Source organism: Centrocercus urophasianus, unplaced genomic scaffold (assembly GCF_019232065.1).
Source record: "Centrocercus urophasianus isolate 14NV4802_14NV808 unplaced genomic scaffold, USGS_Curo_1.0 seq_18, whole genome shotgun sequence".
Lineage (NCBI taxonomy): Eukaryota > Metazoa > Chordata > Aves > Galliformes > Phasianidae > Centrocercus > Centrocercus urophasianus.
Window position 1 is genome coordinate 9,124,340 of NW_024884733.1, and position 27,397 is coordinate 9,151,736.

Sequence of the window (27,397 nt, forward strand, 5' to 3'; positions counted from 1 at the left end):
AGCAGACATTCACATAACCCTTACCATATCCACTAAGGCATTAGCTGCTACATACAAAGGCTACACTGAGGTGGTTCTAGCTCATACCTATCTCTAACTATTCAGAAAGGCACAAATGTTCCTAACCATAACAATTCATCCCAAAATCTGCCTGGCACAATCACAATCCCTTGATTTTTATAATTTATAGATTGATCAACCTATAGCTATAAACACACCTTACTCTGATGCTTACTCTGATGGTATATTACATGTACAGATTACTGGAGTTTCAGCTCAGCTTGATGATGTATTAACGCAATATGCTCTAGCTTTTTCTGATAATGTATAGTCACCGTATATATTGTATGAGTGAAGTTCTTCAATGACATGACTGTAACAAGGGCACCTACTGAGGAGAATACTAGCAGAAAGTAGATTGTGTTGACACATTACATAGGAGTGCAATTGTAGCATTAACAAGATGAATTGCATAAGCTGATTTAAGAAGCTATATGGCGATGGAAAGTGCAGCAATGACAGCAGAGTAGCAAAGTCCCCGGCTGCAGCAAGTGAGTGCCTGCTCAAAGGAAACAGCCACAGGCACAGAAATAATGGAAAAAATCTGCTTACCTTAGGAAGGCTTCAGGTATGCAGGGAAGTCCAGTGAGATACCCTCACCTCTACTGCCAACCCTTAAATGAGGTCCAGTCACTCAAGAGCACTGCATGCACCTGAGCTCCCCAGGGTTGGCCCTGCCTTCCCACCAGGTGCTCAGTAACTGGTTCAAACCACGAATTAGCTCTTCTGCTACAGAAGCCTAGTTAGTACAAAAGGGAGCAAGACAAGCTGTATAAGCTGTTAATAGTATTTTCATTCATTGTTCAAAAGCAAAACCTGATATGATTGAAGATGCCCATGAACCCACTGATACCTCCATTAAAACTATCAGAAATCCAATTGCTTGCATGGTCTTGAGCAAGAGTAAAATCTGAAAATCAGTTTGAGCCCTGACTTGTGATACACTTGACCTTCTCTTTTAAAAATAAGAGTAGTTGATAAACTCTATTATTGATACAAAGAACTATAAAAACCAAGATATTTTCTGAGCATTAAGCACAAGAAAGGCAAGCATGATTCATCATCTGGCAGGTGGAGCATCACTGAGTTAACACATTTGAAAAAACCATAACATCACTAAAAAAGCAGAAATTGAAGACGACAGAGTACTACAGCATTAATAGATGTGGATCAGATCACAACTATTTGGCCTCTAAAGGTGTGCTGAACTCATAGGGGAGAGCTGAACTTAGATAAAGATGTCAATTTTTTTGTTTCACTTCAGTTCTACAGAAGATAACTTCTTTTGGTATTTCAAAAAGCTCCCAGCAAGTATGACAAAGGAAGGTATCAAAAGCAACTTTATACAGAAGAAAACCAAAAAGGAATTTACATTTAAGGTTGTAAAAATTATAAGTTACAAATGATCTAGATTCATTCTCTACAGCATTAGCACAGATGTAAATGATTCAGAAAAATCAGTTACAGTACTTAAAAACCTCCAGCCAAATACAAAATTACACATTTCCAAAAGTACTTGTACACCAAGTTCCTCTTCACTCAAAAAAGTACAAAAACTGGATAACTCAATATACTTTGTTAGCCCCTGAAAAGTCTAATAAAGGTCTTACAGTAAAAAAGCGATTAAGCAATACCGCATCTCAACTGAGGAACACATTAGTGCATACAATAAATACATAATTTTGATGGTAGCACAGCACTGCAAGACGTTTTTGGACAAAGTATTAAGGTACACTAGCTTTCAAATAATACATTACTAATTCAGCATGATTACATTTCCCTCCAAAGCAGAAAAGTGCAAAAATGCCAAATAACAGCCATTTTATTTTCAGAGAAAAAGCATGATTGACTCCCATCACTGTAGCCCATTCATAGAAAATAATTCTAAAAGCCTGAACTGTTCTCAAAGACCAACGTTCTCAAGATGCTGCACACTTTCCCTCACAAGTGAAGATGATAGGTATGAATATCTGGCTTCCAAGCTTTGATATAAAAGAAAATATTTGTGTTTCAGATACTAATTTTCTTAGCACTATTGTAAGATGTGCTAAGCCCAGGTCTCCTGGAATCTAGTGTTAAAGAATAAATATTTTCTGTTAGTTTTCACTGGCTCTAACAAGCAGACTAAAGCTAAGTGGTTAAAGAATATCTATGGGGAAAAAGCAGAAGGAAGTAGCTGATCGGAAATGCCATTTTTCAGCCTAGCAGAGCTCCGTTGTTTCTAATGCTCCCCTCATTCTATAAGTAAAAGTGCAGGAAATAATCCACAAGAAGGGCTAAGATGTAAATCTGTTCCCCATTCTTTTAACAAACCACATCCCAGTAAAAGTCACAAAGGAATACGAAATACTGATGTATAACAAACACCCACGTTCTTTAAAATAGTTCCGAAAGTAGCACAGTTAAGTCCAGGCCAGAACACAACATACATTTCTAGAGAAATTATACCTCAGAATGAGGCAGAACGGTAAGTTAATCAAATATGTGATGAGAAAGCAGTCAATCATATTGTGCTCAATAGAGCACAATCTTCTAAAAATCAGTGATGTGGGTGAAACCCTTCTGCATTTATCAGCGGGAGTTCTGTTATATCTGTTATAAATCTAAGTTTCTGTTACAAATCTAAGTAACTCTCATGTATATGTATACATACACACACATACATACACAGAGTCACTTAGATTTACACAACACTTGTGAAGGAGGTAGACATGTGCACGAATTTAGTCAGATACTTTCTATCTTTGCCTCATTTTTCATTTTGTGTGTGTGAAACTTGAACCTCATCTAGTCCTATGCCTGTAATATTCTTACGCTCTTTTACTTGTAAGTTGTGCAACACTCCACAGCCTCAAAGGATGACTTTACTAAATGCTATGCTTCTAGTTCGCTATGAATAATACTCAGACTGAGTTGAGCAAACATAACTTCTAGCAACACAACATAAACTTGCTTCAGAGTTGAAGACCATCATCACTGCTACTTCAAGACCAGATTTTTCAATAGACTACAAAAAAAATAAAGGATTTATAAAATACTTGACAATGCTATTTGATATCTCTTTCCCCTACATAAACAAGCACAAAAGTTTTTGGTTTTTTTTTTTTGTCTGCTTTTTAAATGAAGTTGGTATTTCAATCAGTGAAAGGCATAAAAAACACCTTCCAGCTGCTGTAGCCCTACTGGGTCATAATGCAGAGAACAATATTAAGAAAAAATAAAAATAGGTACCCGTATCATCTAACTTATTCCCAACTGCCCTTACTCCTAACTTTAGGCACCTAAGTTGAAGGCATAAAAGGAGAAGATGCAGTGTCCTAACATGTTCATACTGTTCCCTGTTTTTTCCTCCCAACAGTTTTTAGTATCTTCACATCATATCAAGTTCTATTTCAGTGTTGTTTTCTTTGGTTGTTCATCGCTTTTTCCCCCCAAACTTTTGCATTTAATTATTTCTTATAAGCTTACTGAATAGAAAATTCCTTTTTTTATTAACACAAAAAAAACCTATATTTTAAACTCTGTCTTAAATTTCTTTTTTTCCTTGGGATATTCTAGGCACTTAATATCATACAATGAAGTTATTATTTTCATACCATTTACTAACCAATACTGCAGTATGTATTAGCATTCAGTCATATGTTACCTTCACTTCACGGAAAGAAAAAACATTTCCCTGAATTCTTGATAGCGGTATTTTATACCCACTCTATCACCCTATCAGGTGAGAGCTCTCCTGAAAGTGCAGGTGGTGACTGGAGTTTATATGCATGTTTTGGAACTCCCTTCTGTTTCCAAGAAAGTTCTGCTTCACCTGTTTCAACTCGTCTTCCTTCAGTCTCAGTAGTTTCTTTACAAGCAACCTGAGATCTCAGTTTTAGCTGTCCTTGTTCAAGTTCAAAACTCAAAATAAGTGAATCAACAAGAGAGTCCAATTCATCTAAGTTCATAAACGGCATTGTTGTTTTCTGGAAAGGATTGTGTGCAGAAGCAGAAGACAATGCAAGTAAACTGAAATAATTGTTAAAATATCCAGCTATGATAGAAATCTCTCCCGCAAAGCTCCTGAGCTGGCTCGTATTTCTGAACGACCCTATGAGAAACAAAAACAGAATGAAAGGTAGTATTCCACAAGAAGAGACCAAGCAGCCTTCCTTCTTCTTACCATACAGATCGCCTTTAGTCTACAAGTTATGAGCTAGGTAGGTAATAATTCAGGTAAATACCTTGTAAGGTAGAAGAAACAATCTGATGCACTTCAGATAGACACCGCTCCAGTTCCACATATTTCGCAGCGATGTTAGTGCTTCTCTTTATTTCCTGAGATAGCCATTCTTCTTGTGCTAAGTGAGACTGTATTCTTTCCTGTATTAACAAACAGTAATTTAAAGAGACCCAAATACATGACAGCAATCCTTAATAGTTAACACACTGTTCCAGACTTAGTCACACAAAAGTAGACCACTGAAACAATGAATAAAAGGGATGTTAGATTACTGAAAAGCTCTGGGAAGAAGTCTTGACAGGAGGGAAAACAAACAAACAAGGTAACTAAAATCCCAAGACAGGCTTGGTTCTCAGAAGGTAGATTAAGTTATCTCTCCTAGCTTTTAATTCAAATAACCAGCAACAACAGCAATTAATTATTGCAGTAGTTACCCAGTTTCACTAAAATTACTGAACTTCAGGCCGTTAATGAACGAAGACAGAAGAATATATAAATAACCCTAGGAACAGTAAATAAAATCAAGCACTTTTAAGTGGAAATGCAGTGGCCAGAAAAGCTGCGGTGTTCCAAACACAAGAATGCCCTTAAGGGAAGAAGTGGAATATGAAAGTTTATGAAAGTTATGTAAGTATATAAAAAGTTATCTCTTTTTTTTTTGTTTGTTAAATGCACCTTTTTAGTTTAAAATCCAGTTTCAAAGCACAAACCTGGTGAAATATTTTACTTACCTTTCTGCAATGAGAGACATTACTTTCAAGGAATCTAGCTAAAGCCACAGCATTATCCTTAATTTGACTTTGAATCTACAAAGGAATATTACATAGTACATTTGAGTCAAGGCACAGGAGAAGTACAACAATATTTCAGAAGCAGAACAAAGAGCACACCAATATGGATAATACTTAAAAGCAAAAGCAATGTTTTTTGCAACATAAGATGGAATTTTTAAAAATAAAATAGTTGACGTTGTTCTCCACCAGTTAACATATCTGCAAAATTTCATGTAAGTCCTTAATATAGGAGAACCAAATGAGCAAACTTAAGTATCCGTTAAAGAAAGGTTCTCCTATAATTATTATGCCACTGCCATTTTAAGCAGTGGTATAAGCTTTTAGCTCAAACTCTTGTGTTCTCTCTCTGACTTCACAGTAGCTGGAGACATTAGTTAAAACATTACTCAACCACGAAGCATACACAGGGCTCCTGCCAGTAAAAAATAACCTGCAGCAAGTTAATAGTGTGATTTGGAATGCAGTTTGTACAACTCCTTTAGCTAGAAACATGAAAAAAATTTCTGCAAGACTTCCATCTCTCTCATCTCATACTTCTGCTACTCACTGTAAATTTATTCCACACAAACTTTCCAGAAAGAACTACAGAAGAATAAAGCAATATGGTAAAGCATCTCTAAAAACACACCAGTAATTTCTAATTTTAATATTATCTCACCTCATTTTGTGGATATTGTTTCACTAGTTCTTCCTGCATCATTCTTGCTTTTTCTTGTACAGTGTTTGTAAGCAACTCCAACCCTGAGCCTACTCCATCGTAAACAGCACGTATAAAGTCCTTGTAAAGCAAAGAGTCAAAACATGATTAAAGGAACTCATATAGCCATGTGCAACACTGTAACACAAAGGAAAATGCAGCAATGACAGCAGAGTAGCAAAGTTCCTGGCTGCAGCAAGTGAGTACTTCCTCAAATTAAATAGCCATAGGAGCAGAAACTAAGGGGAAATCTGCTTACCCTTGGAAGGCCTCAGATATGAAGGGATCTCCATCAAGATATCCTTGCCTTCACTGCCAACCCTGAAATGCTGTCTGGGAAGGGGTGAACCCCTTCCAGTCCACCCTCCGTGTGCACCTGAGTTCCCTTGGGATGGCCCTGCCTTGTCACTTAGCTAAATTACTTAGCATTTCCACTACACCTTGGAAACAAAATGGACTTTCCATAATAGACTAGAAATACACTTTTTTGTTGTTGTTGTTTGTTTTTCTACGCAATTGTTCATTGCTGGCCTATTTGGCCAAGTGTGATTCTTGAACAACAGAGGCTCCTTTTAATTTTATTCAGATTTCTGAAAATTCAGTGTGTTATCAACAGAGACTCTTGATAAAAATATTGAACTTATTGAAATATGCCTACTTGTATGAACTCAGTGCAGATGCAATCCTGAAAGCATAGCATTCTTATTTGTGCATGAAAGTTGTACACACTTAAAAGTTCAGAGCTTCTTGATTGCGTGATTTGGACATGTTTGGTAGCTTTGAATTTTATTTTTTCTCTTCCAGTACTACAAGTATGAAAGTATACTCATCTTCATAAAAATGAAGTATTAGATGAACTCAAAACTTTACTCCGTTTCTTAAATTGTTTGATGTAACCATCAGACTTACAATCACAACTACTCAAAACGACTGTGAATGTCAACACTAAAATTACTTCATAATTAGGTCCTATGTTTTAAGATACTTAAGAGTAAAGAAAACAAGAACTCCTCAAAAGCTATTGTTTGGGACAAGCCTTTGTGCTCAAGTATTTCTCGTACTTACCTAGAAAGTCATTATTACTATTAAACTTTTTCACCTGTAAACTGACTGTAGAAATAGTGTTCTCTTCAAAAAAGGAAATATCAGTTCTCGTGAATACAGCCAGGTGTCCTATGCATTTCATCGTCTGTTTTACGGCTTCGTTGACTTTGCTCTGTGCTTCTGTTACCATTGAGGATATATCTGAAGAACATCCCTTAGAAATAAAAGTATGTCATTCATTGAAACTAGAAAGTATATGTTCAAAGAGCACTTTGTGTAGTGCAAGTTTGTAATGCCAAATAGCTCATTGCATTTTCAGATTCATATTTTCCCACTTGCACCTGTTTCTCTACTGCAGATAGAAGCCAATATCTCATAACCTTAAAGAGACATGATAATATTATACTAAACACTTTTAATAGAATTAGCCTTCAGGCAGCTTGTAATGCTGTAACATGATGAAAAGCACAGCAGTGACAGCTAGACATTAGGCTGCTTTTAGCATATGTAGTTAACATTACTTTAATACACAGGATTTCTCTACACAGCAGCTGAGCCACATTCTCTTTTTTTCCAAAAGGCATACTTTACCTGCAACAGTAACTGTAAATAACCTCCCAAGTTCTTTACTTCCTGTTTTATTTCTTCATTAGTCTTCATAGATCCAATGCACTTCTGCACATTGTTAAGCCAAGTCTTGATCAGTACCACAAGCTGGTCAAAAGCAGAGGTAATTTTTATGCCGTACAAATGAGCATCATGGTCAAGAGAGATAACTACAAAAGAAATAGGACATTTTCAGAATATCTCCTCAACTAATGGAAGTAGGAATGTTTATTCTTCCCATCACCTCACATATGGTTGCACATCTGAAAGGCAATTCACCAGTAACTTTTATCTTAAAGGTTATGAAAGCCAGACTTACAATTTTTTTGACAGTCTTCATCTTGCTGCTCATAGGCTTTAGAAATGGCAGAAACTCCTGAAGAAATTGTAAACAAATTACTCAGGAGATGATCAGCAATGCTCTTTCCTCCTTCATGATTCTGTTCCAGTAAATCTAAAGCTGAACTTATAGCTTCTTTGCAAATTCCCGGAAGAAGAGAATCAAAAAAGTTTGGGCATATGCTGGATTTATTCCGTGCACCTGTACGGTATAAATTAAAATACATAGGCATGAAACTCCACAGAAATAAGCAGACAGAAAATCTAACCATTGTGCACTGTTTCTTTAGAAACGTTTAACTGCCAGACATGCAACTTTAAAAAATGTGTATACACAATTCTGCACAATTTTTAGGATTAGTCAGTACAGATTCCATAATGAAATTCTTTAAAGTAAATCCAACTTTTTCAACAATGGAAAACATAGACAGAAAATGAAGAAAACAAGCCAACCTACAATAACTACATAAGCACATTTGGAAGACTGAAGCATCTGGGGAAAAACAAGATTTATAAAACCTGACAAAGAGCCAGGGCAAACCTTAGCAGCTAAACGAATAGCAAAGATTCAAGCACATTCTCCAAACAACTGTACCAGCATTCAGCCACTGGCAGTTTGTTTCTTGAACTGTCATCATTCTCCCGTAAACCTCCAGTTAAGCATAGTAACATTGCAAGTAAAACTCTCATTAAGAAAAACAAAAAAAAACAACCCAAAAAAGCAGTTTCAAGTGGTGGTTAGAAGCTTTTATCCTAAGAAAGCATAACTATAGAAGCAAAGATAAGATCCACTGTTAACAGATTAGCATTCTGAGCATGGATACATTATGATCGGGACACTTTCCATTTTGTCCCCCATGATTATTGCAAGTTCATGCATTACACTAAGTAGTATTTCCAAGTTCTCAGTATAAAGTGAACAGTGATCTGCCATACAAGTACCTGATATATAGGATGCTCGTGTGTTCTGCATTGGCTGCAACGTTATACCAGACAAACATCCAGAAATTCTCTTGTTCTTCATGAAACTCCTACTTCTGGAAAGGATGAGTGTCAATATATTAAAAACTTAAAGTATCTCACTCCTAGTTCTTACTGAAGGATCAGTGAATGTTAATATCCACCAGGCAATTGTGTATATATATTTATTTACATATACACACACTTTCAATTCGTTGAAATTGTTAACACAGAACCTGAGATAGCCTGTCCTTCTTGCTCCCTTGCACTACACATAAGGAATGTCGAATCTTAGCTTAACACATGGAATTCTATTTCATTCACCAGTATGCATGACTGACACAAGTCAGCTGCTGACAATGCAGCAAGGAAGCCAGTTTCCCTTTGTTTTCTCATTCAGTTGTTTCTAGAGGCAGAATGAGAACAAGTATACTTCTGAGGTTCAAGAATACACACCTACAACATTAGGATACTATCCAGAAGCTTCAGACAAGGCAAAGTGTTCCAACATTATTTAATATTTAGACTAAAAAAAAACATTTATTCATGGTGTTCTTTTCAGACTTGTTTACTTGGAATGATCACCATTTTACCATCAGCTGAAGTGACCTGCTTTACAGCAAAATAACAATAATCAGCTGCAACCCACTTGCAGAGCTGTAAGGGAAGCATCAGTTGGCATTCGTATTACAACCAACAATTTGCACAATTCTAGAATCACAAACACTGTTACAAGTCTGAAACTTCAAACACAAGGTTTTCAGATCAGCTGCAATTCATTTTTTAAAAATATTGCTTTTGTATTAAAGAGCCATGAGTAAAACCTGAACAACAATATATTTTGCTCCATACCGATACCTAAAAACTCGCAAAGCCTCACACACGTTTTGGCCGAATGCACTTTTGGGTCTGGGGGAGCCTCTTTTCCCCTTATTTCTTGTCCGTTTTGGAAAAATAAGATAATGGGCAAATAGAAGATCTCACTAACATGGTGTATGGGAAAAGTAAGGATGGTAACAACAATTTAAGTGCCTATTCACGACAGCTTGTGCTACTAATTGAACACGCATTGTACCTTACATCAGGTTCTCCACAGGTTAATCAAAAATCCTATGCTAGAGGTAAATTGATCAATTTCTGGAGATGGCTCTGAGAAGATAATTAAGAACAGCTTTTATCATCAGCTGATTGTCAACCGTTACACACAAAGCCTGCTGGCACTGATTACTCATCCATTGCTTTGCACAAGCTCAGAAATACTGTTTCATCTTCCAAACTGCTTCAGTGAGAATGCAATTCTTATTATTACATTGACAACACGTTGCATATTAAAACACATTTTGCAAGGGAGCACAGTAAAACGCAGTAAGATTTCACACTTAGTATTAACCTCCCCATTCCTCACATGTTTTCTTTTACATTAATTTGGTTTTAATTTAATTTTTCATCTAATTTGTAGGTTTGGCATTATGATAATCTAAACCAAAAAAATATAAATAAAAGATTAAGTGGCACAGAGGTATAATTATGCAAAGTAACTTCTGATTTGTATTGAACAGCAGTGAAGGAATTCCAAATGATCACCTTCTTCCAGAAAGAGAAGAAACTGAGGCATCTGAAAGGTCAGGTTCCCACTCATCAGCAGGGTCATAAAATACATCAGCAGCTTTATTGCTATCATTACTCTGGGAAATATAGGAAACAGAGGAGAAGGAAGGTTAAGTAGAAACTGAGAGATAATAAAGCATACAATACCAGGATGAAGACATCATGCTCTGCTGTACAGCAGTAGATTTAATCACAGAACCACAGAATTGTGGGGGCTGGAAGGAACCTCCAGAGATCATTGAGTCCAATCCCCCTTAATGTTTTGCTTTTTGTTAGGAAATGTGTAATTTAAAAAAATAACTAACTGACATTTAGGTTGAGATGCAAATTTTTAAAATGCAAAATGAAACAAGAGACATTTAGTGAAGACACTCTGCTGTTCAGCATCTTCAGATACAGGATACAGAAATACCAAGTAAAAATCTTCACAGCTCTCTCCATATGACAACATCTATTCAAATTCTATGTATGTAATTCACACAAAAGCACATATAAAATTAAATAAATTTGTAGTGGTTTTAGCCATATTTTTGCATTTGACACAATCTCTGCTTTTGTCAAGAGTCAAACAGGTTTTAGTAATAAACACAGTATACTTCTAGCACTGGAAATTTTTGCATCTCTCAGAACTACACTGTAAAGGAACGTTTTCTCTTCCATTGTTTTCTGGTTTTACTTTGTTATTTATTTTTTCCCTTTTGATCAAGGCAGGGAAAGATTTTAAATTTCTGATATACATATATCAAAAACCAAACATACATATACAACAAATTAGATAATATACACACACACATATAGGTATATATTGAGGGTTTTGTGTGGTTTTTTTTTTTTTTTAAGATAACATAGAAAAAAAAAAAAAAAAACAACCCACAAACCCAAGACTCTCCTTATATGATTACTGTGATTACTGCAATATCTTCAACAAAATGTTACTGCTCATTAGTTAGTGGATTTGCCTAAGTTCTTACTGACCTCATAGAGTTCTTTCATAGCTGCTAGTTTGCATTCAAATTTCTCCAGGCTCCAGAAGGTTGCTATGCGCAGTTTGATGTTACGAACCTGTACTTGCACAGAAGACACCAATCCTGTTTTATCATCAATTTTGTCATGCCTGAGAATTTGAGGAAATAAGAAAAAAAAAAGTAGTAAATATGAAGTACTTGTAGGTAGATCATACAGACCAAACATTTGATTACAAACCCAGTAATAGTTTAGGACACCATGTTTCTTACAAAATACAAATATTAGTTTCCATTTTAAGTACATTTATATTTAAAAGAGAAAAAAAAAATCCTTGCAGTCATAATCCCATACTAATTCCTAGGTCTCAAGAAACTCAAAACCAAATATGTGTGTGTGGGAACTGCTGAGTCACGGCCTGAACCTCTGATTAATCACCTGAGGTGAGCCTTGAGTCAGCCAGAGGAGCACAGGTGAAGGCAATTCAAAACCTGTGCTCCACCCCTCCTGGACCTATTTAAGAGCTGGCTACCAGAGGGGAAGGATCTCTTCTGGAGATCCCCTCTTTTGGTATCTTCTGGTGAGCTCAACCCAAGGGTAAGCTCTTCCACTTATTCTCTTTTGTGATCATTGTCTGTTTGCCTTACTCTCTTGATTATATTGTAATTATAACATCTTGGTTATACAAAATTATAACATCTTGGTTATACAATGTGCTATAAACTTTTGTTGCCAGAAACATCTGAAAGCCACAGTAAAACACCCACTCATCCCTACTATTGTAGCCATGTTTACTGCAGAGATTCTCCTGCACTGTGTGTATCTGCACTCCTGCTAAGGATATCTGGCCATTATATAGAAACAACTGGTCTCAAGTGCTCAATATCCAGTGCATGCATGTCCTCAGGTTTTCACTTCAAACCACCCCTATTGGGTTAAGTTTATAGGGCTACATCATAGTGGCTGACACACATGTCCTGGTTCAATTTTGCCCAAAATTAGAATAATTTCCATTGAAAAAACATCTCCAAGATCAGAAGTTTCATCAAAATGAGTGATGTATTTCATGTGCCTTCGGACCTCTCTGATACGTGAGCTGACACACGATGGACGTAGGCATCATTCACCCCCAAAGCATGCTTGATCCAAAATGAACTGCTTAACATAAACATAACTTGAGTTCAAAGTAACACAACTAAGTTACACATTCCTCCAGAGCTAGGTGGGAAAAGCGATCTGTCATCTTCAGAAATCTGTTCAAAGAACATTAAATAGCTGATTGCACTTCTAGAATCCCCACAACATACACTTATAACCAGCTCACTCAGACACCTACCTGTTAAAAATAGTGTTTTTCCCTAATTCACTACTAATGGTGTTGGCCTCTTTGATCATCACAGATAACTTCAAAGAATTCCAGCTAAGAGGAGCTAATAAAGAATAAAATGCTTAATAACATACATAATGATCAAGTAGTGTAATGCAACAACTTAAAGGTTTAAAACAAAACAAAACCACACACGGCATCTTGCATAGAATTTAACCATCTAGCTGCTCTGCATTTTCTCAGTAAGGAGGGGAGAGGGAAAAAAAAAAAAACTTCCCAGATAGACAACACTTGGAAAAAATAAAAGAAAAATCAACTAAGAGAAGGGTATATAAAGAATAACAACTTCACATCAGATACTATAGATTAAGCTAATCTGATACAGGAGACTAAACAGAAGCAATTGTTACTCCAGTTTCTCCAGTGGATTAACTCCTAACTAGTTCAGCCAGACTGAGAAAGAAATCTTAAGTAATTAGGGTATAGACTAGCTGGAAACCCACCAAACCACCCTGAGATTTTAGCACTGTCTCAGATCCATTGTTTCAGAAAAGTAAAGGATGGTAGCAGTCATAAGAGTCTTAATTTTCATGTTTGTTAAAAAAGTATTGGAGGAAGAAAATCAATTTGGGATCCACACTCATCAAATCCAAGTCAACTGTGCAAAAAAGGAATCACTGCTCCTGCAACATTAAGTACATACTTACTATTCACAGTTCTATTCCCACTTGCACGATTCTGCTGAAGGTTTTGAATTTCTTCAGCAATCTTCTGTTTCTCATCTTCTAGAGCTTTAAGTATTTTTGCATGATGAATAGTATGATCTTCTAAAGCCTGAGGAAGAGAGAAAAAAAAGATAGTATGAAACTCAATAGCGCTTACTTATGTTTATACTTCATTTTTCTGTTGTCACTGTAAGGACTTCTACAACAGAATCAAATGCATCTTCCACATCTGCCATCAGTATGAAACCTTTCATCTTCCATCTTTGGCAGGTTTCTTGTTTTGGTTAGATACTGAAACGTTTAAAAGAAATACAGAAATGAAAGAGAAGTAGCATAAAAAACAAGCCATGAAATAGTAGTTGTTGCAGAAATCAGACACATGAACACCAGTGTAAAAAAACTGATACTACATTTATTCTTAAGAGACCTTACTCTCTTGTTTTATAAATACCTGCTTAGTAGCAAGGGTCTCCATTTCCAAGCGCTTCTTGTTGAAGTGTAGTTCTAGCTCAAGATTTTGCTTTGCCTTCTCTAATTCCTGTATTTTACTTGCAGCCTTTTGATTGTTCAGTTCTTGCGCTTCCTTCTTTCGAGATTCTTCCCTCTAACATAATCAAGGACAGACAGAAAGAGGTATGCCACTGCTAAAGTATTTCTGATCCGCTCCCTAAGCGGATATTAAGGTCTATTTTCACTTCAATACATTGAGAACAAGCAGCCCCTATGGAGAACAACACATACTAGAATAATACAACAACTTAGAAGACATACAGAATAAAATTTTGTAGCTATGTTAGTTCATATACGAGTTACACTTCCATCAAATTTACACAGGATTATTTTGTTTCATGACTAATTACACATATTACAATTAATTATAATGGATAATTATATATAATTTTTAATACATTATAATTATATAGCAAAATTTCTAGGATAATTCTGAAGAGAATACCTACTTAACTTCTTGAGTTAATAATCGTGACTTCATTTTTGTATTTATTTTCTAAATGAAGAACAAGGGTCAGCATTCCCTAAGATACCGTTACAGTATGCAAGACAAGAAGAGAAAAAAAAACAACAAAAAAACCATAATATAACACACAACAAATACCTCCTGACATACTAACGTTTTTGTTTTACTACCTTCTGATTTACTCTGTTTTATTGGTAAGTTTTCTATAAAAACGCAGTGGCAACTTACCACCTCTGCTTCCAGTGACTTTATTTTGCTTTCATAAGCTTCTTTTTGTGATGTCAGTTCTTGTTGAACCATTTCTTTTGCGATTTGGACACTTTGCATCATTTCTTCCTTGGCTTTGAGTCGTGCCTCTTCAATTTCTGATTCAAGCCTACAAGTACACATTTAGAATGCTGGCTTTAATCTCTTGCAGGCTGCATAGAGGTTAATCTTACCCACTTCTATTGTGACAGAAGGAATAATGCTAAATAGTCTCCAGTGTTAGCAGTTAAGAAGTATTTTACAACTTCGATATTTTACCTAGGTATTTTTCATTTCATAGAGAAAACAGACACAGGGGGAAAGGGAAAAAGCATTTTACATTCTTCTTAACTTCCAGTTTTACTTCATTACATCTCGTTCACAAAATTAAGAACTGTAACAGAAACTCACAAAATCATATTAAGATGAAGAAAAGTATATGTTAAGTCAATGCAACTTGCAGTTTAATAATTCCCAAGAAAGAAGCAACTAAGAATAAGGTGGCCTTTTCTCAAATTCTCCACCACCACAGTTGATCCAAGTTGTAACATCGATCTCATTTTTGTAGAATATTTGTTTTTCAGCCTGAAATCTCACAATATAATGTTTCTGACATTATATATTTGGGGATACAGTGCAACTGAAGAGATGCACTAATTTGGGGATCTCTGTAGTTTAACCTTTTCTACAGTAGTGGCCAGCATCCTCGGCAAGTGGACTAAACTGTGGTATCACCTCTTAAAAGTAAACATTCACTTCAGATACGCCTGGAAGTTGCGTTCCCATTACAAAATGAGTTAATAATAAACATTCCATTTTCCAGTTTTCACATAGACCAAAATAACGAGTGATCATAAGTTTCTTACCACTTCAAGCTACTTGAGAGTTGCAGTAACAACCGTGACTTAGTAAAAGGAAATAAAAGGAGGTACGCACTGTGCTCTCTGTGCAACAAGCAGCTCATTCTTCGCAAATTCAAAGTCTTTCGGACCATCGTGCAAAAGTGTAGTTCCACAGGACGGCCCTTTAATCTTCTGAACCTCTACTGGATGATTAAATCTGAAGTAATGATCTCCACCAAGGATCACTCGATCACCCTACAGGGGAGGAGAAAAAAATTATTCCATAACTTTTAGATTTACGGGCTTGAAACAGAGACGATAGGAGTAGAAATTGAGAAGAATTTAATTGTATCAGAGCCCTCTAAGAAAAACTGTACTCTGAAATTGGAATAGGAATACAGCTACAAAATCCACAGATGCATACATTCCTCTGTTATGAAGTCAGCTACTCACATGATGCAGAACTGTTGGGTTTACAATGCAGTTCCCATTTATGTATGTCTTAGCTTCTCTCAGTGGAATAATACTCACATGGCCGGCAGTATTTTTTATAACACTGAAAACAACAAACATTTGTTACATCAGTAGCTTATGTTAATTGCAATAGACTAAAAATCAATACTTTATACAGTGTCTTATTTTCCTTTTTCTGGAAGCAAATTTGTATTCTGGAAGCGTCTTTGTATTGTTTAGTTACAACATTACACAAACATTACACAGTGAGAATTGTAAAGGCATTTCACTAAGCATTAAGTTCAATGGGAAAGAATTATCAGAATCATTAGATCAGGACCTTGTGCAAGATTTTTTACACGAATAGAATAGATTCCAATACATTAATAAAACATACAACAAAATTGAACTGCTTAGCTTAATACCTTACTAAGGAGAAATAGAAGCAAGCTTCCTTAATCAGTGAACACCGGAGAAATTATCTTCTGTAGTTAGAAAGCCATATTTTGCTACTGCCAGAAGGAAGAGCAACTCCAAAAGCAAAGCCAAGATCAAAAGTACTTCCTAATTTGGCATAGATAATAAAAGAAAAAACTTCAAAGAATACTACATACCAGTGATCATCAGCAATTAGTACGCCGGAAAGCTGGATGTCATGTTTTGAATTTGCTGTATACCTTCCAACTGTAGTTTCTCCTTCTTTAATCATATACAGCAGCACTTCAGAAAGCTGGGGATCTTCATTCAGATTGACAAGGTTTGGTAAACGATTGTCCATTTTGAATGCAATTCCTGCTTTCTAGATAAAAGTTGTCAGCAAAAAAGACTATTTTATCTATCCCAATATCTACATCATTCTGTTAATTAAAAAAAAAAAAAAAAAAAAAAACCAGCATTGAGGAAAGCAAATCTTGAAAGTACTCTAATTCTTCTGCAAGGATTGCTGATGTCATCTTTCCTGTATTATTTGCTATGTAAAGTGAAGGGGAAAGTGAAAGAAAAAAAAACATACCTGCAATTCTTTTATATCTTCTAGTTTTCTTTTTTCTGCTTGCTCAAATTTCGCTTTCCAAGCCCTTAACATATTAAGGGAAAATATAACATTGCCTTAAGAACAAGTTTGAAGTATATAAATTTTACTATTTGCTATTTAAACACACGTTATTGACTACCTTACCTTTGCATTTCTGTCATGTCCCTTTCCTGCTGGTGCAATTTTATCCTCAGAGATGTTATTTCTTGCAAATAATGTCTGTATTTTTCAGGATCCCTGTTCTGAGCACTCTTCTGAGCTGCCTTCAGTTTTTCAATTTCAGCTCTCAGCTCTACATTAGGCAAACCAAAACCAAATAACAAAAAACTATAGATATGATAGAGTTTAGATATTTCAGAACAATACTAGAATATTCATCCCGATATCTTAAAGACAAGCAAAACATCTTTCCCTATTCCAGGTTCTCAATTGTAGCTAGAGATTGTCGTACCTTTGTATAACAAAAATTAAAACAACTGAAAACACACAGGAGAAAACCACCCACAACTCACAAAGCAGCATAATGTTAGGAAGAAAAATATATCCTAGTAGCCTAGTTAAGGGTTTATACACAAAAAGCAGAGAGGAAAATTATTTTTAATATTACAGAGCAGTTGAATAGCATGTATTAAGAAAAACTGAACACAACCAATTCAAAGGTGAGTGTTACTTTGGGGGCACACCAAACTGCTATTTATGAAGTATCCCTATTTTAAAGAGTTCACGAAACTGAAAAACTTCCTCAAAGATGATGGTGTCTGACTTTCTAAACAAAATTGATTAGAAAACATTTGAAGAGTAAAGAAATCAGTGGTCAGTCAGCACAATTATTAGTATTCATGTCTCTCAAGGAGCAGTAAATTTAACAGAAATGAAAAAAGGTCTTAAAGACTGCAGATGTCAACCTCACCTCTGATTAACTTGGCATTCACATCTTCATTTACTTTAGCCACGTTGATAATTGAACATGCTTGTTTTGCATAGCGAAGAGTGCTGAGTGTTTCTTCTGTACTGCTGGCAGCTGGACTTATTGTGGCAATCATAGCAGTTTGTGAATTTCCACCAAGGCTTTCTTTTAATAACCTTTATTTGATGGGAAATTAGAAGCACATCATACAAAATACCTGTATCTTGCTACTTTGAGAGTAGTTAGAGTGTGATCGTCAGCTAACTTAGAACACAAAGGTCATATTGCTCTTTACTTGATTCAGAAGGCTAGTTTATTTCTCCCTGTATGCCATTTTGGTAAGCAAGTTTCAGATGTCTAAGCAGAAAGGAAAATTGCTCTGGGTGCAGAAACATACAAATTGCTCTAAGAGCAAGCCACATGTTCAAAGTTTTTTCTTTACCTGAACATTACTTTGGAAATAGCATCATTATGGGGGAATAATTTTTCTGCTATGCCACCGAAGCACATGCCTCAGTTCAAATCATGTAAAACACTTCATAGCAATCCTGTCACAATTAACACAAGCAGCATTACAGAACTCAAGGTTTTGATGCATGACAACATAACAAGAGAGTAATTAAAAAATAGATCACACAAAATGCAAAAGAGATACAGAAATACTTCAGTGGTAAGATGGACTAGGAGCAGCACCAAAGTGAGGATGCAGTCCGATAGATGTACTAACATCTTCTGTAACACGCACCGAGGAAGAGAGACAATAAGTGTACTAAGCCCCAAATCAGAGATTGAATAATTATATCTACCCAGCTCCTCCTATCAATCTACTTCCACACAGAGGGAAAAGGAAGGAATAGCTTCTGGAAGGAGAATTCACAGCCCAAGAAAACCTTTTACTGCCACATAAAAAAAAAAAGCCTGGAGCATACATACCAAGTAAGGACAGATTCCCGGTATGGAATGAAAGTTTTCTTCCCATTTCGTGACAGCTTGGAGAGTGCAGAAATGACTTTTCCAAGGGTTAACAGTGATTTATTAATACTCACACCCTCCTACACAAAGCAAAAATAAAAAAACTACAATTGTATTTGCTTGTGTGATGCTGTTGATTCTTTTGATTTACTCATGCTTATTTAATGTATACTGTATCAAATGTCACCACTGATTAAAAAACAAGATGCAAAAGTACTCTTCTTCTTCTCTTGGAAATAAGAGACCCTGGTCTTTAATAGTCTTAAGAACTATTAACCTAACATAGGCAGGTTGACAAGTTGTCTCTTAATAGGAACTCTATTTATTTAAATTCCAAAAATGGCAAAGTCCCAACTGTGCAAAATCTGATTCACTAATTTGCAAGTCAGCTGCTCATGCTCATTCACTCATGCCTGTCAGAGGATCATTAGGCTTGCACAGCAAAGGGAGTGCTCTCCCGGGCAAGATCTGGCCTGCCATACAGCACAGTCAGAATACACTTTAAGGCTGCTTGCCCTCATTGGCAAAATACTGTACAAAAAACTTATAAGCATAAGGGCTACATGTCCTTTTATGACAACTCTTGTCCAAAAGCCTTGGTAGAGCAGGATATTTCAGAGTTAAAGGTTAGAGGCACTCTGTGAAGAAAATCTTTTTCCTCCCCACAGATATCAAGTTGCGATTTACCTTCAGCCTTTCTCCAGTGGTCTGAGCTGTAGAGCAGCATTCACTGCCAGCTAAATCAATTAGATTTACATGGCTGGTAAGCCTGTGATCACGTTGCTCTTCATCCACAAACTTTACCTGGAAAAATTGGAGAACTTTATGTTTAACTCAATATAAAATATCTGAGGACAAGCAGAGATTGACCAAGTTTTTCACTTTATAACAAATAAATAAACCAAAAAACATTAACATTACTATTTACTTTTTGACAGGATACTTTCATGTACATCCCATTAAGGAGATTAAGTCCACACAATGAACCATAGCATCAAGAGTTTACATGTGCATAATTGCATAAGCAAGAACTGCACAAAAACAGACATTTAAAACTACAGCTCAGTGCTCATGCTTGACTGTTGCCTCTATCATCTAAACAACCAGGGGGAAGATCTTAGGACTAGTCCTGATAGAAGAAAATCTAGTGTTGTGAAGAGTGAGCTGAAGGATAACAGGGCTCAAGTAATTGGGCAGAGGACAATTAAGGACAATTAAAGAACAAAAATCCACACCCAAGTTACTTGTAAATGAGAAAACTGTCAGTCACTAGACTTCTGAGGAGTTCCACTTATTTTATCTCACTAAGTCAGTATTACCTCACTAAGTCAGGTTTTGTCTCTTAAGTACCTGTAAATCAAACAGGAAGTTGTAGTGCCTGTATCCCAGAGATGAAAGGATGACACAGGTGTCCTGAACTACTTAAAACCACTCCTAGATCTGTCAGTCTAGGCGTATTTATATGATTTCTATAAATACATACAAGCACAGAGATAACAGAACATACTCAAAGTATGTAAAAAAAAAAAAAAAAAAAACAAACAATTTAACTATGTAGAAACCCATGTTAAAATGCACCCAATTCATGTATACTTGCCCCATTTTCTAGGCAGCGCTCAAAACAATTTTCTACTATGCGAGTTGAACAGATGATTCAGAATAAAACACCCAGCAATACCTTGGTTTGTGTCATAACAAGAGTGAGGACAGAATGAGATCTAGAACTTTTGTCATTCATTACTGTAGCAGCTGTTGCTCTCTGCTTATTTCCCAGTTCAAGCCAACTCTGTAGGAGAAAAAAAAAAAAAAAAAAAAAAAAAAAAAAATCAACTTTTTGGTGCACTCTGAGGAGTTAACTGCAGTTTAAAATATTTGCAAATCAAATTATTGACACAGATGATGGATCCATACGGGTGGAATCACAACTTCACTATATTAAGAGCATGATGCTTGTACGTGTCTGCTCAGCTCCAAGGCACAGGACTGGTGCTTGCTGTACTTTCACATCTGCTGAAACATCAGAGTGCTGAGCAACCTGCAAACCTTTTTCTTCCCTTCCATGAAATTTTGCTTTCAGCAAAGGAATAAGGAAGTAGAAATACAACTGAACAACTCTTACCTGGATATCTGAGTAAGAACTGACAACATTCCTAAAGTGAGAGGAGGGGAAAAAAATAAGATTCAGACTCATCTTTCAACAATTTTACCTATTGTATGCATTTTGAAATACTTCTTAAGTTAAGGAGAAAATACCAATACATCACAAAAGTTGCAGTTGTCCTGAGACTGCCATTGTTTCTAAGGACTGTAAAATAATTCTAATTGTATTATAGCCAATGGAAATACAGCAAGCCAAGCTAGACTGTGTGAAATTAAGATACTGTCTAATTCTCTGGTTCTAATTCTCTGGTCTCTAATTCTGAGCACAAAAACTTAGAATCTCAAGATAATAACACAGTATGCCAGGTCTATGCTGTGCATCTACTAAATCACAAATTGCTTCAGGTTGGAGGGGACCTCTAGAGATCATCTGACCCAACCTCCTGCTCAAGGAGACCTCCAAGAACAAGCTGCACATCTAAACAGCTTTAGAAGATTGCCAAGGAGTGAGACTCCACAACCTCTTAGGGCAAACAGTGCCAGTGATGTCACTCACACAGTAAAGCAGCACTTTCTGATGTAGGAACTACTTCCGAGAATAGTTAAGACTTACACTGTTAGGTCTTCCACATATGGTCCTAACACTGGATGTTCTCTTACACGAAGCTGGAAAGAACATCAGAGGAAAAAAAAAAAAAAAAGAAAACAACCTATTAAGTGTGCATTACTTAGAATTACCTTAGAAATAAGTGGCAGTTTCTGTACATGCTTAACACAAAGTCTCATGCTAGATTTTGTTGATTATCATCATCTACAACAATGTTTTCAGGATAATAGCAATAGCTGAGTGTTTCTACCTGCAGAAGAAATCATAGCAGTTGCTCTAGATTATTGCTTACAGAGCTACCTCCAAGAATATTTGGATAAAACTACAAAATAACTACGATATCAAATTAGAGATTTATATTTAAAAAAACCACCACCATTCATGCCGCAATATACATTTTCAACTTAAACAGTTTGGCTCAAAACCACAGACAAAACTCAGCTGAATGTACACCTGCTGTAAACCATACCAGGTAGTCTTTACACATGACTAGTTGACAACAGTTTGTAGTTTTGGATAAATGACTTATTTCAACAGCAAGTCAAATACACTTTATCTTCTCTCCCAAACTAAAACTCACAGTTTACAAACAAGATTTGGACAGTGCACTGCTCAATACTGCCAAGCACAGAAAGCAGGTGGTTTTTTTAGCAGGTGGATTTTTTTGTTGATGTTGTTTACTTTAGTTTTTTAATAAATCTAGTGTGATGAATTCCTTCTCTTCATCTCTTCGTTCACAACAATTTCTTTAGCTTATGGTTTTACAAATTCTAGCACAGATATTAAAATGAGCTAAGCTAGTTTTCACTAACAATCCTAAACTAGTTACTTGATTACTGAATGCCCCCATCCACTCCCATTCCAGTTTCTTAAGAAATGAAACAAAAGTAAAACCAAATAACAGCAACAACAAACAAAACAAAGGAACTTCCTGCCAGTCCTGGAACTCTAAGCAGTACATTACCCAGGGCAAAATACCTGCATGAAGTTAGCAATTTTTCCCTAAGCTTTTACACAATACTATTTTTTCTATACCTGAGCAACATAAACACACAAAGGAAACTAAGTGGATAGGAATTCTCCCTTTGCAAATAATTTTTTTCCCCTTAATATACTACTGACCACAAATAGATACTGAAGATCAGTAGTGAACAAGCATCTCAGAAGAAAAACAATAAACAAATATTTTCAGAAGTGAATGGGCATGTCAACAGGATCAAGAACTAAGGAGAGTGCTGGCTCAAAACATGTTTTGAATGGTTTAGAAGCTGTTCTCAATGCTGTATATATTCATACATATACACATACATACACACAAAAGCCATTTATATGCCTTGCCACCGATCGAGTCATGCAAGCAAGGTTTTGTTCACCTTGAATCTTATTAGCTATCTGAAGCACTTAGATAACAAAGATAATCACTCATCCATTACACATGGCCATTTACAAAAAAAAAACCACTGTTTTGACACTGTGTATATACTTGTTTCTGAGGGCAACTTACTGGCTGTTTCTTCTGTCTGCTTTCAGCTTTGAAGACAAGGAGATCATGAATTTTCTCATTGTAAACTTCAAAATAGCTCATTTCAAGGTGATACAAGACCTAATAACAACAACAACAACAAGGTTCATTCATCTTGTCCAAGACACTTTTTCAAACGTTCTTTCTCCCTTGAAAACTAACACAGATGATGAGATCCTGCTGTTCATTATGATTCTCAAAGCTTACCACTGCTACACCAATTCAATTTGAGAGAAACAGAACATAACCCTTCTTTAAGGCACTATGGAAATGGTCACAAATACTTACTAATCCACTTAACAAGATTTGATTTGGATAGGAATTCCAATCAAAAGAAACTGTGATCTCAATAAAAAAATCTCACCTTCTATTACAAAGCCCTCTCTGTCATATAGAGTTACGTACGAATAAAGGTCTATTCTCAAAACAGAGAAGGAAACATTATTTACAACGAGATTTTTTAGAATGTTAACAATTCAGGTGGGGATAACTGAACTTTCCTTTAAGTAATTTCACCAGGAATACTGAAGTAGAAAATCAGAATTGGAAAACTCCTCAAGCAGATTTCAGACTGCTGTGTAACAGCACAAAGATGAATTCACATGCTTTGAATTTTATTCTATGTTACATTTTTTTAAACAAAATTGTCACTAATGAAGCAAAACAAATGTTGATTTGGACTATTCAGAGAAATCTGCTAATCAGAGCTACTAGCAGAAAGATTTGTATCAGCAATAAAATGTAGGCATCAATAAGCAGATAAACATGAGAGCATAAAGCAAAAGAATGAAACAGGTAAAGATACTGAACTGAACCACTCTGCTCACAATTCTGCATAAGCTGAGCTGCATAATCATCCTACCTGTTGCTGGTCCATCTGTGCTATCCGAGTGAAAAGATCTTCACAAAGTCTTGGAATTATCCCCCGGTCTTCACCAAAGCCCATCATCCTGTAGTTATTACAAAATGTCAGTTTCATTTTCTAACTCCTTATAGCTAATTTTAATATTATTTGTACACATGGAATACAGAAAGGGTTGAAGGTGTTTTTTTTTTTGTTTTTTTTTTTTTTTTTTTTTTTTTTTAATCTGAAAGCACAGGAAAAGAAAAAGAATACTATAAATAGGGTAACAACTGCTATAGTACTGAGCATATCTTCTTCTAGGCCAAAGCAAGTAAATACTACAGGTACATTTTAAGATCCCACTTAAAAAGACAATCATGCCTCTGTGAACGTTACATATCTATGATTAAGAGAATAGAAACATCACATGATGCTAAATTGGATAAAAACATTTCTGATCCTCAACTGCACATTTAAAATTTTAAAACACTTCACCAGAATTATAAAGATCATGGAAATGGTTTTAATAGATGTGTGGCTGAGAAGAAAAAGCTTTCTAGGCATTCTAGTGAAAAATACACACAAGGTACATAAGCTTGGCTATCAAAGCCCAAAATACTATTTGTCTGGGTTTATTGTGTGTAAAGTTGTGGGTTTTTTTGTTTTTTTTTTTGTTTGTTTTGTTTTTTGTTTGTTTGTTTTTTTGTTGTTGTTGTTGGCTGGTTGCAGTCAACATCAGATATACTGGGACAGTGTTACCTGTACTAAGTGTAAATATTAATGTCTCTGTTTTATTCTTTTAAAATATGTGACAATATTTAATACATTTTAATAGCTAATCAATCTGTAGCACAATCTCTTTTCATACTTCACGTTGAATAGTAAGCAGCTGAATAGTAAGACTGTAAGAATTGTATTTAGGACTTACGTGTATGATTTTCCAGAGCCAGTCTGCCCATAAGCAAAAAGACAAGTGTTGTACCCCTCAAAAGCTCTTTCCAGCAGCGGCAATGCCAAAGTTTTGTAAATCAGTTCTTGGCTTGCAAAGTTAGGATGACACTTGTCAAAAGACCAAAAAGAGAAGTCATAACTGAAGCTGTAGAGTTGGTTTGTGCTTGGATTTCGTACAGATGTCTCTGATCCGCTCATAGATACCACAGGGAGCAAGTTCTCATTTTTCTCTCTGAATGGAAGAACAAAAATAAATACAAAGATGAAAAAGTGTAAGCTACATTCCTTACATTAGCTTCTTCAGTCAATTTCATCATGAAAATAAAAAGATGGGCAATCATCAGTTAAAAAAAAAAAATTAGAAGTATTCAAGCTCAAAATACTTCAAATAATGACTAGCTAAAGAACAGACTCAAGCTGCAATAAAAGAAATTCAGCCTCTTAAAACCTTTACCTTGATGTAGAAATATTTGCTAATTTTGCTATGTATTAAATATTATTGAGCCTATGGAAAAAAAAAAAACCAAAAAAACAAGATGGAAACCAATATACACTGCTGTTGTTGTTCAACCCAATCAGCTCAGCTGGTGCTGAGCAGCTTTTCACATGCTCTCCCCTCCCAGCAGGATGGGGGAAGATGATAAAGCAAAGCAAACCAAACCAAAAAAACAATGAAGTAGAACACATGGGTTGTGATAATAACATAATATGTATTTACAAACCAAGCGATGGACAACACATTGCTCACCACTCACCAACCAGTGCCCAGCTACTCCCCAACAGCAGCTGCCCATCCAGCCAACCCCCCTTAGTTTTTTCACATGACACCGAGTGCTATGGAATATCCCTTTGGCCAGCTTAAGCCCTGGTTCTGTTCCCTCCCATCTCCTGTGACCCTCAGCCCCTTGCTGGCAGGACGGCACCAGAAGCTGAGAAACTGAAATGCCCTTGGCTCTGTGTTTTAGCAACCGATAAAACATTTGTGTTATCAACACTGGTTTACTCGTAAAGCCAAAACACAGCCTCATATCAGGTGCTGGGAAGACAATCAACTCTGTCCCAGCTGAAACCAGAAAAAAAAATATAGAAGTTATTAGGCAGCATCAGAGACAAGGCTATGATACAAACCTGCTACTGAAAGGCCGCACACGCACAGCTACGACGACTTTACTGTTTTCTACTTTGAAAATATCTTTCTCAATGCTGTTGCTTTCAGCTAGAATTTCAGCATTCTCGTCTGCTTTTGCACTTCTACCCACAGGAGGAGAGCTTGTTTTCTTTCCTGACACAGGTGGAAGATTGGCTGTTTGTTTACTTGAAGCAGATAGAGATGACTTAACCTGAAAAGTGCTGTTCTTTGGTGTAAGCTTAAATTCTTCTGTCCAAGCTTTTGTTGGCGTCCTTGGTCTTTCCAAGCTGCTATGCTTTAACTGTTGTAACCTTGGCTTTCTATCCATTCTTCTTATATCACCTTGTTCGTTCAGCTGCTCTCCTGATATCTGATTAACGTATTTTGAGGTAGCTATTTGTTCTGATATTGGCGCTTCTTTTTCAAGTTTTGCATCAGCAGCGCTCATCCTACATTTTGAGTGCACACAGCCATTGTTTTCAACACTGCCAAACAAATCCTTGCTATTAGACTGATAACTCAACTTTGTAACTTGTTGACTCTCAGCTGACTTACAGCTTGGTTTAATATCACGGGTATCATTATTACTAATATCACGTTGGAGTGCAATCTTATATTTTCCCTCAGGATCAAAGACTTTGTTTTCTGCACCAGACATGGTATTCCCATTAATTGTACTCTTTTCTACAGAGCCACTCTTCACACGCCTCTGCAGGGTAAGCCTTTTCTCCACTTGCTTATTCTCTGTGCCCTGGGGTGTATTTTTACCAGATTGTTCACTACTTGATGCCAAATTTTTGCTTGTTCTGGTTCTCCTCTGGAGCGTTAATCTGTCCTGAGGTTTCAGTGTAAGCGATGCATCATCCACATTTTTGCAGGCCGAAATCACATAGGTCCTATTTATTTCCTCAGACTTATTCTGGGAATGTGACAGAAGACTGTCCTGGTTTTTTTCTGATACCTTTGATGCCAGTTGCTGCCCCAATATTTTGCTGCTGGCTAAGGCATTTTGTGAAGCTATCTTCTGCGAAGTGGTAGTACGTGGTACTTTATAGGTCTTGCTTACAGAAACTATGTGAACAGGCATTTTGTCTTCAGACAAGTTAACATTAGGACTACAGTAAATACAACTGCTTCCTAAAATGTTATACTTAGTTGCTTCTTCTCACAGAACCTGGAAAAGATAAAGCAAGAATTTTATGATGTTTATGACAGATGTGAGTTATACTTCAGGGAACTGGCAGCTCCTCATATATACTTTATATACCTTATATATAAGTAAATGTATGTTCCCAGATATCAGTAACAATCAGCATCCTCTATTTTACATCCAGTACTTAAATACTAATTTATATTTGAGTGACTATTTTCACCAGCTATTTGACTCTTTTTATGGAGTTCTACCATTTGCTTCAGAAACATCAGAAAGAGCAGCATCAGTGCAAAGACCAAAGGGATTACTTAGTA

The 27,397-nt window shown here is 36.1% G+C and overlaps 1 protein-coding gene across 1 annotated transcript; it reads right to left on the minus strand.

The window, feature by feature from the left end:
* Positions 1–546: 546 nt before the first annotated feature.
* Positions 547–27,337, minus strand: KIF14 (kinesin family member 14). The gene is made up of 30 exons (XM_042819444.1): positions 27,304–27,337; positions 25,930–27,091; positions 24,779–25,033; positions 23,869–23,956; positions 22,989–23,087; positions 21,491–21,543; positions 20,897–20,927; positions 20,456–20,563; positions 19,465–19,581; positions 18,739–18,857; positions 17,809–17,981; positions 17,043–17,190; positions 16,878–16,941; positions 16,480–16,664; positions 15,866–15,968; positions 15,507–15,667; positions 14,553–14,700; positions 13,800–13,952; positions 13,331–13,457; positions 12,633–12,726; positions 11,309–11,447; positions 10,310–10,410; positions 8,708–8,802; positions 7,746–7,967; positions 7,412–7,596; positions 6,876–7,034; positions 5,738–5,857; positions 5,017–5,091; positions 4,287–4,425; positions 547–4,153 (listed from the first exon to the last, which is right to left on the minus strand). Exons 1-30 carry the CDS (start codon positions 27,335–27,337, stop codon positions 3,759–3,761), a joined length of 5,052 nt encoding a protein of 1,683 aa, XP_042675378.1. The 3' UTR covers positions 547–3,758.
* Positions 27,338–27,397: the final 60 nt, after the last annotated feature.